Source organism: Myiozetetes cayanensis, unplaced genomic scaffold (genome assembly GCF_022539395.1).
Source record: "Myiozetetes cayanensis isolate MyiCay16 unplaced genomic scaffold, myiCay2020 scf7, whole genome shotgun sequence".
Taxonomy (NCBI): Eukaryota; Metazoa; Chordata; class Aves; order Passeriformes; family Tyrannidae; genus Myiozetetes; species Myiozetetes cayanensis.
Window position 1 is genome coordinate 42,334,567 of NW_026087964.1, and position 12,209 is coordinate 42,346,775.

Below are 12,209 nucleotides of genomic sequence, written 5' to 3' on the forward strand. Positions count from 1 at the left end.
GCTCTGCCATGTGTCATTTGAACTAGCACACAGACAGACAGCAGAAGTCAAAGCCAGCACCTGCAAACCTGTCCATGACACATCAAATAGGCAGATGTGCTTAGTCGAGTTGAAAACAACAGCAGAAAAGAACTTCTGTAGGAGAGAGAGAAAGAAAACATGTTGATTTTTGCCCATCAGGACAGCCTTCAGGAGCTTTCTGGAGGCTCCAGGGACCACTAGAGCCCTTGTTCAACTCTGAGCATCACAGCAATACACACACATTTCTCTGCCAGGCAGAAAGCTGATGCTTTGTGCTGTGATGGTGACTGACAGCATGATCAGATCCCCCAGGAGCGTGTGGGTACGCTGTGAGAGGCTCAGCCCCCTCCAGGGAGCATCCCCCACATTACACCAGGTGGGAAGGAGCCAGGGACAAAAAGTGGGCAGTTGGCCAGCCAGTAAATTAATTTCAAAGACCGGCAGATGATAGATGGGGTTCATGTGGGAAACAGGAGAGGATAAATTGCCTGTCTGTGACTGATACAGCAGAGAACAGCGCAGGATGGAGCAAAATGAATGGGCACCGAGGGATCAAGGAAGGAAAGACTGAGCACAGTGTACATAATTGAATCCCTGAGGCCTGGATCCTGTCTTTTGGACTACGTGGGATTACAAATTGTAGGAGCACAGCTGAAATGAATGATTCATGTTCTGTGTGTGACAGATAGGACCCCCAGAGCAATCTCTTAGTGGTGTGGGGGTGGGAATGCCACTGACAGGATGGTGAGGGAGTGTGATGAGGAGCTTCCTCCACATTTTTCTATGAACCTTTGAACCCAGCCTTTACGGAAAAAGCCTGGAGGAGTCTACCAAAATTAGAGGTGATGCCACAGCTCACAATCTGGCCAGGGAGGCAGCATGTCAACTGGAAACAACTCGCCCTGCACAACAAACCCAGACTTACACCAAAAGCTTATTAGTCTGCTCAGTGCTGCTGACTTCTCCCCTGCAGGAATCATTGTCAGGGATACTAAAACATTTGAAAAATCAGCTCTTTTCCCTCTGTCCACCTCTGCCGTGCTGCTGTGCAGGTTCAAGTTGTCAGAATCAGCCAATTAGCAAGTGCCAAACAATTTATAGGGCACTCCCAGTCTCACTAGAAGCAGGGTCCCTCCAGTTCCTTAGGAAAGAAGATTTTAGAAGTGCCACCCACCACAGGCTGATGTGCTGAAAAGCAGCGCAGAAGCGTTTTTGTTTCTCCTGTGTTATGTTCCTTCCAGGGTGTTGCTTGGTTTTACCCCTGCAATTACTCAGGTGGAGAGACAGGCTCCTGTACTTATGGCAAGAGACTCACATGTACATGGCACAAGTACAGCTGCGATGTGCCCAAGCACTGTGCCCTTAGAGACTGCCTGCAGCAGCACAGGCAAGCCAGTTGCACTGTCCTGCTGCTTCAGTGGATGTAAACATCCTCCCTCACACGACCTGGGGCTGCAAGAGGACATTAACTGCAGGTTATGTGTAGCAACCCTCTCACCAGCCTCCACCCTCCAAGAGAGACCATCAACGATGGTCAAGAGAAGAGAAAATTGGAGCAAATGCATAGCCAGACTTCTCCTGTGCCATCTTGCTGCCTACAGCAGCCTGCAGGAACCTGTTCAAGTGGGAATTTTCATGCTATTAAGGCCGCTAATGGTTTCTTACCCTGCAGCTCTTGGGGTTTTTTTCCAATTTTCTTCCAGTTTTAAACCTTTAGCATTCACCACAGCCTGCGACTAAAACGATATTCCACATGGCGGAATCTTACAGTTTAAGGCAGGAGGAAATCCAGTGCCTTACTCCCAATTCATCTGGTACCTGGACTTATCCCTATATCCATTTTAAGCAGATGAGGCAATAGATCAGCTTTCTTTTTGAGATTGTGAACTAATTTTACGCTGAGATTTGGTGGCTCATACCTCATTCCCAGCCTGCCCTGCCACCTAAGCCCATGCTGCTATTGTGCTTGAGAAAATCCATAAGTAGGCTGACTCTCTGTTTGCAAAGAGACCTCTTTTCACTAAATGGTACAAAACAGTTCTCCACTTGTCCCATTTTCCTGAAATAATTTGGCGTTTTCATTAGGCTCATTGGTCTTACTCTCTGAGGTGCTGAGAGAGGCACAAAGTAGTTGTTAATCCACTAATTCAAAGGCTTTCCATGAATCTGAGAACAATAGAGAATGCTCCTAAGGTTCCCCTGATCACCACTCAATTTTTCCATGTGGTAGAAGAGTAAGGAACATATTGAAGCCCTTTTTACTGCAATGAAGGCGTTTCTGCACTCCCAGACATTGCCAATGTCTCACTGACATGTTCCTGAGGACCCGACCAATTAACAACCTGTTATCCCTTCAGTTTTGGCCCACCCATCCTGGCTCATGTATGCCAGCCAATTTCTCTTTCCCAATAAAGGTGATACCACTCCAAATAACAGGAATAAATGGCACCACCAAATACATTTTTGATACCGGTGTTAAGCTGCATATCCAGAAGACTCCGTCCTTCCAGGGTCTGATGCCTACTGATTTCAGGAGGATAAACAACATAAGCAAACACAATACGAACCAGCAGGTGAAAGCTCTGAATGGATTTCAGGAACAGGGACACAGAGTCATAGTAGTGATGACTGGAAGGGACCTCTGGGTCTCTAGGCCCCCCTCTCAGTTGGAACAGAACTACTGCCAACAGTACATCAACAGAGTTGTGACCTTGTCTAGCTGAGTCTTGGAAATCCCCAATGATGTCACAGTCCACAAGTCTTCAACACATTTTCTTTGCAAGACACACCAAGAGGAGGGGCCGAGTTCAGATTTTCACAAAGAGACTCAATAACTTAAACACCAGATAGGGATGAAGAGATAGAGAATGCAGCTCTGTGGAGAAGGGATTGGGGGTACTAGTGGGTGAAAAGCTGGACATACACTTGTAGCCCAGAAAGGCAACAAAATCCTGGGCAGCGTCAAAAGAAGTGTGGCCGGCAGGTCAAGGGAGGTGATTTTCCCACTCTACTCCACTCTCACAAGACCCCACCCACAATCCTGCATCCAGTTCTGGAGTCCTCAGCACAGGAAAGACATGGACCTGATAGAATGGGTACAGAGGAGCGCCACAAATATGATCAGAGGGCTGAAGCATCTCTCCTGTGAAGACAGGCCAAGAGAGTTGGGGTTGTTCAGCCTGGAGAAGAGAAGGCTCTGGGAACACCTTACTGCAGCCTTCCAGTACCTAAAGGGGGCTTAAAAGAAGGATGGGGACAGACTTTTTAGTAGGGCCCATAGTGACAGAGAGGATACCCCATCCCTGGCAACATTCAAGGTCAGGTTGGATGGAGCTTTGACCAACCTGATCTAGTTGAAGATGTTCATTGCAGTGGGTTTGGACTAGATGACCTTTAAAGATGTCTTCCAGCCCAAAACATTCTATGACTCTATACTGGCATTTATCATTCTTTGTCTAAAAGCTTTTATTGATATTGAATCCATGCCACATTCAAGCACATATTATTTTTCTGCAGTTTGTTGATGTCCGCATTAATCACTGGCTATTTTTTTAAGACCTACTCATTACTGACTGGCATAAAAATAATTCCTGTTTTGCTTAGCCTGGTTTTGGAAGATAGGGAACATCCTAAAATAAGTCTGGGCCACCCACACCATGACCTTGTGTTAGAGTTTGCCACTTCAGTCCAATCTAGGTGAGGTACCTGGGGATTTTTTGCAGATTTTTGCTCACCTAGCTAATTTGCACAGATTTAAGAGAGGAAATGCTTTCGCAAGCAGACCCAAGCAATCAGGCATCTCCAGCTGGCAGAACAGTAGTGAGTGGCTGAGGATAAACTGTACAGGTGGAACCACAGAATGACCTTCCTTTCACCATCACTAGGGCGGTCACAACGAGTGGTCAATCTCTGCAGCAGGTACATCTCAGGAGCACCTGGCCAGCACTCACTGGAGCAGCAGCAAGACCAAGGAGCACCAGAGGGTTTTCAATCCCAATGGTCTGGCCCAGCAGTTTGTTTTATTTTGTTTCTTCCAAGGCACAGCCAGACTAAAGGCTAGTCCTGCTGAAAGCAGTGGCAAATACAGTCACTCCTTCCTATAGAATTATTTTCTTTGTAGATGAACCAGAGGCTCTGAGCTACACCCTTGGTTCTCCAAGCCAAACATAGACCCTCCCTTGTAGCACTTCTTTACTCCAAAGGACACAGGCATGCACTTCTGGTGTGAAACCTGCCCTAAGTCAACTCAACTGCCCTTAGCATCTTTCAGTCACAAAATCTCAATGCTTTGCGTCACAACCTTGTTAGTAACTAACTACTGGTTAACATAAGAATATGAAGTACATATAAACTCACTAAAGGAACTTTTTTCTTTCAGGGAGTCATATACACTTACTTTGAAAAGGACTGAAGTTCAAATAAATTCCAGCTTCCAAGCACAGAGAGTTATTCCATTAAGCATGAGGCAGAAACAAACCTTTTCTGCAGGGATGGAACTTCTAATTACGCATTGTTCCCTGCAGCCTATATGCTAGGATCATTATTATCTTCCATGTTTATTAATCAACTACCTGATGTTAACAAGAAGATAACTTCTAGAAGATATGCAAATAATTCTGCAATTTTCCTTTCCAGTGACTCAGCATTCATATTAGAAATGTGTTAACAGGATACAAAAGCTATTTAGAAGCCCTCTGTGTAATTATCCTCTTCTTTGCCTCCAGTTCTCAATAATTTATGAAAGAAAATTAGTATCTTTTAATAGCCCTCAATCTTGCCAGAAGAAAAAATGTTTAAGTTATCTTTTCTTCTGTTAAAAATCTTATTTCTATAATTTTTCCTTCTCTAAAGACCTGTCTCTAAAATTTTATTCAAATAAGGCAAAATTAAATACCCTCAGTGGAAAATTTAGTAGAAAAATTTAAATAAGTGAAATAAAATGCTTTCAGAACTGAGGAAACTGGACTGGACCAGTTTCAAATACAATTGTGACACTGAGAGTTAATAGAGCAGGTGTGGGTTATTTTCCCTGTTTTCTCTGCCACATCAGGAGGAAGCATCTGGGACAGAACACATGGCTGAGAATGAGTTCATATTACTGTCACAAAAAGACAACTTGAGTGATATTAAACCAAAATTGTACCATTTATTTGAGATCAAATACAACATACAGATGACCATATCATTAACTCATTGGAAAATACATTAATGTGGAGGATATTTTTTAGGGGGCAAGTATTCTCTGAGGTGACATGATGACAGTACAGACCCATTTTGTGCTTGCTGTGCTAGAATTATTCAGGAGAAAGCTCATCTTTGCTACCAACAGTTACACTGAACTCTTACTTGGTTTGTTATGTTCAGGGTTTTTTTTTTCTGTGCAAGAGTTTTGCACTTAACTGTTTAGTGACATGAACTTCAGAAATTAACAACTTAAGAAATAACTCTTACCCTTGGTTTTGCTTTCTTCACCTTTCCCTTGTTTGTGCTTTCTTCACCTTCCGCTGGCACCTCTTCCTTCAAAAAATCACACCTTCAAGAAACAAGGAAACCCACCACAGCTTAACTCTTCAATATTTAACCCCCTGATGCTCCTTCTTCCAAGGAAATTTCTCTGGGACGTAAAGGTCCCCCCATGAATGGCAAATCCAGCAAACACCCCACCAATAACAAGACAACAAAAAGATGCCCCCATCTCAAATGGCTTAGCAGGCAAACCTTGGTCAAAAACTTAGGAAAAGATAGGGAAGGAGATCAAGCAGAGAGAAATACCCCTCTAAGTGCTTCACCAGCCACAAGATGTTCTGGTTGGCCATCTTGCTTAAGATAGTCAAGCCAGAGACTTTTGCATGAAGCAAAAGTAGTAATGAGTAGTAATCTCAGAGGTGTGTGCTGAATGAAAATTTAACACTGCAAACAGTTTACAGGGGTTACCTGGAGGAGTGGGAACATATTAAGCAGATAATACAATAACCTACTAATGATGCCATGTGAGCAGGGTGCACTGTCAGAAACATACAGGACAAGAAAAACCATGCTTGGAAGGACTCAGAGGCTGACACAGAGACAAGAAGGATGTGTATATGTACCTATATGGGACCTACCAAAACACTTTACAGGTCTAACCCCAGCTCATATACAGAGCCATAGGCCAATTTACAAGAAGTCCATACCCTATATTTTAGTAAACTGCATAAAAATATTTTCAGTGCCAGACCCTGTGTAAAGACAACTTCTGGGCTCTGCAAAGCTAACCACTCTTACCAGGGACCAACAGATGAGGTACTCTGGAAAGCAGTGTTGCTAAGACACCGAGCCATGCTAGCGCGATGGTGTACCAAGACTTTCCAGCCCCTGCCAGCCTGTGCTCTCATGCCTTTGGAGGCAGGCAGGATGGTTTTATTGCTGGGTCTGTATTATTTACTGTGTCCAGTTCTGGGGCCTCTCCAGGGCAGGAAGGATATTGAAGTGCTGGAGTGGGTCCAGAGAAGAGCAACCAGGCTGATGAAGGGACTTGAACACAAGTCCTGTGAGGAGAGGCTGAGGGAGCTGGGGTTGTTTAGCCTGGAGAAGAGGAGGCTCAGGGGAGACCTCATCACCCTCTACAGCTACCTAAAAGGAGGTTGTAGCCAGGTGGGGGTTGGTCTCTTCTCCCAGGCAACTATCAGTAAGACAAGTGGGTATGGTCTTAAGCTCTGCCAGCAGAAGTTTAGGTGAGATATTAGGAGGAAATTCTTTACAGAGAGGGCAATCAGGCATTGGAATGGGCTGGCCAGGGAAGCGGTGGATTCTCTGTCCCTGGAGGGTTTTAAGATGACACTGGACGTGGCACTGAGTGCCATAGTCTAGTAACCACGGCGGTAGTGGATCAAGGGTTGGACTTGATCTCAGAGGTCCTTTCCAACCCAGTTGATTCTATGATTCTATGAATTTTTTTCTTCCTCTTGGCAGGAAGGCACTCATAGTTCTGCCCAAGCCACTTCATGTCACTTCTTGAGGAGACAGGGGCTACGACCTAAGCAGCTGTATGGCACTCCACGAGTACTTCCAACTTCTCCGAGTTGCCCAGGACACTCTGCACAAACACGCAGCTCTAGCGAGCTGGAAGTCAAGCAGGCAAGCCTGGCGAATGCTGAAAATCACAGTCCGGGCTCCCACCGCTACCTGTGCTGCCCACCCCGCACAGCCCTGACGGTAATAAAGCCTTTCATCCCCGCGAGCACGTTCCTTGGGAAGGTTCCTGCAGTGCTCAGCCCCCGTGCCCCCCTCCGTGGCATCCCAGCCGTGTCCGTGTCCGTGTCCGTGTCCGTGTCCCTGTCCGTGTCCGTGTCCGTGTCCCTGTCCGTGCCCGTGTCCGTGTCCCTGTCCGTGTCCGTGTCCGTGTCCCGCTCCGCCGCCCCGCTCCCGGCTCCTCCCCGCTCCCGTGCCGCCCGCTCCCGCCCGTGCAGGCCCCGCGGCTCGGCCGTTGCCCCCGCCTCAGTTCGCGACATGGCGCGGCCGCTGACGGTGCTGGTGCTGCTGCCCGTGCTCCTCGCCGGTACCGGGCGGTGGCGGTCGGGGGGAAGGGAAGGGCGAGCCGGTACGGCGGAGGTGGGACGCGGGACTGTACCGTGCCCCGGCCGGGCTCGTCGCAGGGGAAGGGAAGCCTGCACTGGTACCGGTGCCCCGGCCGGCTCGGCTGTGGGATCTAAGCCGGGGGTGGGCATCAGCAGGGTGGAGAACCGGCACAGGACGGTGCTGGACAGCGGCTGGTCGGGGACGGGAGCGGGACCGGACAGCGGCGGGCCGAGGCGTGCGGGGTCGGACAGCGGCTGGTCCCGCCGAGGTCGGGGGGGATCCGTGCGGGGCCGGGCTCCGTTAACTCCGTTGCTCCCCACAGGGCTCCTCTCGTGTCCCGGTGCCGCCGCCAGCTACCCGGTGAGTGCCGCCCGCCCCGTCGTCCCCGGGAAGGACGGTCCTCCCTGCACCCAGCCCGCCCTCCCGGTGCCGGCTGCCCCCTTCCCAGAGCCCCGGGACTGACGGTGGGGAATTTGCACCTGCCCTGGCTCCGGAGCCGCGGGGCTGAGCAGGGATCTCTCCCCACAGCTGAAGGACCCGGGAGGTGCTGGCACCGCCTGCTCGGGCTGCAGCGCACCAGGTGGTGATTTCCCGTCCCTTACCAGCTCCATCCGCAGTTGCCCTTCATGGGGACGGGCTGCCCGTGTGTCCCGCTGGCGTTCGGAGGTCGGACGGGCTGGGTTGTGTGGCATGCATATGTCCTAACACCACAGCTCAAGCCGTGCCAGGCAGCAGGAGCCAAGCCTCAGTTGATAAATTCACATAGAAGTGTGAAAGATACCGTGACACTTTAAAATGCTGTGTCTGCTCCTGTGGGACACTTTTTTTTCCCTGTGCATGAGCATGCTAGTATTCTTCAGAAGCTGAGCAGAAACCTGTTTCAAATGGTGTATCTTAGACCTCTTTTGTACCTGTCTTCCCTAGCCGGACTGCTCCAAGTATCATTTGTCTGGTTGTCCAAGGGACTTCCATCCAGTTTGTGGCACTGATGGAGAAACCTACGGAAACGAGTGTGTGCTCTGCCTTTCAAACAGGTAGTCACCTAATTGACATTTTATCCTTCCCTTCCCTATATGCAAGCAGAATATTCACCCTGACATCCCAGCTAACTGATAGATCCTTTACTGGCTGTGGGTCATTTGCACAGTTGCACTGCAGTTTCAGCAGTGTCCTCTCAGCTGCAAATCCCTTGCAAAATATTTTCTAATGACACCTGTAAATAGCTTTGAATGGATTTAGTTAGCTGGGGAGTACTGAATATTCTCTTTTGTAATTCCTAAGGAGAAGCATCTTAGAGGAGGTTGCCTGTTATGTTCATACAGTACCATATTGCCATTAAATATAATGCCATACTCTTCCACACTCTCCATCAGAAAACATGAAAGATCCCAACCAAAATGCAGCTTTTAAAACAGAAAGTTTACATTTAAGGTCCAGTCTCCTGTCTTTACTTTCATAGAGAAGAGTAAGAATGCCAAGTGTTAGGAGAAAATACTATTTTACAATAGTATCTTACAGGTTACCTAAAAATCAAGAAAAAGATTGTCTGATAGAAGGTATTTTATTCTTTAATAACTTTTAAAAACAAATTGAAACCATAGAAAATCAGTATGTAATGAGCATTGTTACCCCCATTACGATTGACTGGAAACCTTTATAGAGTATTCTCTCAGTACAAACTGAAAGGAACTGCTTGTGGATAGAATTTTAATGGTGAAAGGCAATCTATATTAATGAAATAACAGATTACAAAATTATTAACAGAATGATCTCAAGAAAGGGAAGGTTGAAATGTGTTCTGGCTTTGGGGCAGAGGAAAAATTAATTGTGACCAGATAATTTACAAAATTCAAATGACCAAGGGAAAATAAGCAAAACAACAAAAAAAGAAAACAAGGAATCACAGTTCACGCACAGTACAATCTGTGAAAAGGGGAGAAAAGAGTTTTTGGCATATTACATATTAGGAGCCTACCCATCTTTGCTGCCTAGAATGATGTTGGAGTAAGTTATTAAGTGATTGATTGGCTTTGTACATAACCAGAGGTGAAAAAGAAAGTAAGCAAAGCTGATATAGATTTGTCAGAAATAATCCGATCAAATCCGTGAGATTTCACTTTTTGGCAAGATAACTGGCCAAACCATGTAGGAGGAAACAGAAGTGCTGCTGCATTGTGTTAATAGAACATTTTACATATCTCCACTTGACATTCACATAAACAGACAAACAGTTATTTGTTGGGAGTAACCTGGACGAGGAAGAGGAATTTAGAAGGTGGAAAGAAATGACTTCTGGCAACATAGACCAGACAGCATCAGACATACAGACTGTTAGATTGTGAGTTCTCTCTCCTGCTGAAATTGTTAATGGATGAAGTCAAAGAAGTTTGAAATGCTGTGGTTCAAAAGCAGCAATCAGCATTTTACAGTCAAACTGGAAAGAGTTATTAAATGAGTTATCCTTTAGGTGTAGCATATAATTAAGTATTTTTGTAATTAAAATGGACATTGGAAACAAGACAATAAAAATTGCAAAATGGCATGGATACAAAGATCTGAGCAGGACAGCATCAAAATTCCCAGGGATATGGGGAAATGGATGGAATCAGTACAATAAAAGACAAAGAGAAGTGCCAAGTATTGCCCACAGAGAGTGCAAATTCATATCGTTGAGGTATAGGCAGAAGAACGTCTAATGACCTAAACAGTATCTTTGATCCTTTCAGAGCAGAAGGATGGGCTTCGAGATCCAGTCTTACATTTCTAGGATGTTTCATTTTTTTAGGCATGATCTCTCAGTTCCAGATGGGTGAATGGCAGATCCCTGAATACAGCATGGCACACAGAACAAAGAGTTTTCCAGCCAAATATGCTGTTTATTTCAGCTCTCTAAGTGATTTCTTAAGTAATTTGTGATGAGGCTTATGTCTTTTTAGTATAAGATGTAATGTATATGTTTTGTGTGATACATGGGATTTAATCCAATTACACACACAAGATAAAATTTTATCTCAGCATATTTTTTGCTGTCTTCTTACATGCTCAGAAACATATATTTTGGTCTGAAGTGACACAGGGTGGTCAGATACTTTCCTGATATTTTTTTCTTTAGTAGGTTAGTAGCTGGCATATTTAAGGACCTTCTAGTTCAGTGTGGAGTTATTGTTCTAAAGTGTTTGACTTGGCATGAACACAACACAGATAAAACACTTTGCCTTATTGGAAGAATTTCAGCTTTGAAAAACAGTTCATAATCATAAGCATTGGTCATTTCACTCCAAGCAGTCTAAGGTACAGTCTGTCACACTCCTTAGGAGGGGAGAACAAAGGGTTCTTTCTGCCCTTCTTAACCAGCTGCATGACCAGTTGCTGAAATAATGTAATGTGGTGATAAAGAAACAGATATATGGGCACATCCAGTACTAAATTACAAAAACTCACTTCTCGGTTAACTCAGATGATTTGGAACAGACAACTTGCAGGTTAGTTCTAGCCCATACTTAAGCCCATGAAAGGACTTTTTAGAGGGAGTTGCACTTCTCTGATGGCTAAGACAGTACTGTCCATGGGCTCTTTCAGCCATGCAAGACTGTGTGCATTATGAGTATTGCAGAAGAGGTTGCTGTGACTGCTCCATGATAACGTGAAACACCTGGAACAAAGGTGAAATTTGCACATGGAGCACTCCAAAATACAAAAAAAAAAAAAAAAAGTTTCCAAACTAAGGGATACTTGGCTAAAAGTTCCTTACATTCAAATTCTAATGAAGCCTCAGATGCAGAGATGCATCAGGATGCAAGCCCTTCTTACTGAATTCCCATGTGAAAGGGGAAAATTTTATAGGCATTAGAACTGGCTCCCACCTCAAAGACTGTGAGGTTTAATTTGCATTAGTGCTTTGTAATGGACATGTTAGTCCTCATGGTGAGATTTGTCATGTGGTTTGATAGTTCTCAGATTTGCAGATGGTTTTATCAGGTTTTTATAGGTAACAAAGCCAGATGTGAGGCTGCCTCTGGTAAGTTACTCACTCTGTGTATGTGATTCATAAATCTTTGCATCATGGTTACTTTGTGGTAATCTTGCCACAAGTGATGCAATTAAATGCATCACTGCTTTTAACTGAACACATAGAAAGACAAGGATGAGTCCACTATATAAAATTTGTCTGTCAAGTATAGTGTTTCTCTTCTAAAATATTTTTCTTCTGCTTGCAGGGAAGAAAACAAGAATGTTGAAATTTTCCAAGTGGGATCTTGCGACATGGCAGATGGCAAATTTTCAAGAAAATGAGAGGGATACAGATGGTCCAAATGGAAACAGTTCTTTAAATGTACCTTCTATGTAGCCTGTCTTAATAAACAAGCTTGCATGTTTAAAGTATTGTTACTGTATTAAACTAGTGTTTATAAACATAGGCATAGTACAGTTAAAACTGGAACCCAAGTTTATTTTCTTATGAAAGATGGATCATAAGAAAGAGATTTCCTGATTCTATACCAGTAGGTCAGTTGTTCGAATGGAGGCGCCATTCCCGCAGCGCCACCTGGGATCAGGGAGGCCCTAGCACCTCTGTCAAAGACGGTGCTCTTTGTTTCTTGGATATTCTGAGCCCACAGGTGCCAACAACC

General features: G+C 45.3%; 1 protein-coding gene across 1 annotated transcript; it reads left to right on the plus strand.

Moving 5' to 3' along the window:
• Positions 1-7,498: 7,498 nt before the first annotated feature.
• Positions 7,499-11,958, plus strand: SPINK2 (serine peptidase inhibitor Kazal type 2). The gene is made up of 4 exons (XM_050338373.1): positions 7,499-7,558; positions 7,901-7,938; positions 8,503-8,612; positions 11,796-11,958. Exons 1-4 carry the CDS (start codon positions 7,510-7,512, stop codon positions 11,869-11,871), a joined length of 273 nt encoding a protein of 90 aa, XP_050194330.1. The 5' UTR covers positions 7,499-7,509; the 3' UTR covers positions 11,872-11,958.
• The last annotated feature ends 251 nt before the right edge of the window (positions 11,959-12,209 follow it).

Coding starts and splice junctions, on each gene's coding strand:
- SPINK2 (XM_050338373.1), top strand. CDS start 7,510: ATGGCGCGGCCGCTGACGGTGCTGGTGCTGCTGCCCGTGCTCCTCGCC. Junction 7,559..7,900: donor GCTGCCCGTGCTCCTCGCCG/GTACCGGGCGGT, acceptor TGCTCCCCACAG/GGCTCCTCTCGTGTCCCGGT. Junction 8,613..11,795: donor GTGCTCTGCCTTTCAAACAG/GTAGTCACCTAA, acceptor TTCTGCTTGCAG/GGAAGAAAACAAGAATGTTG.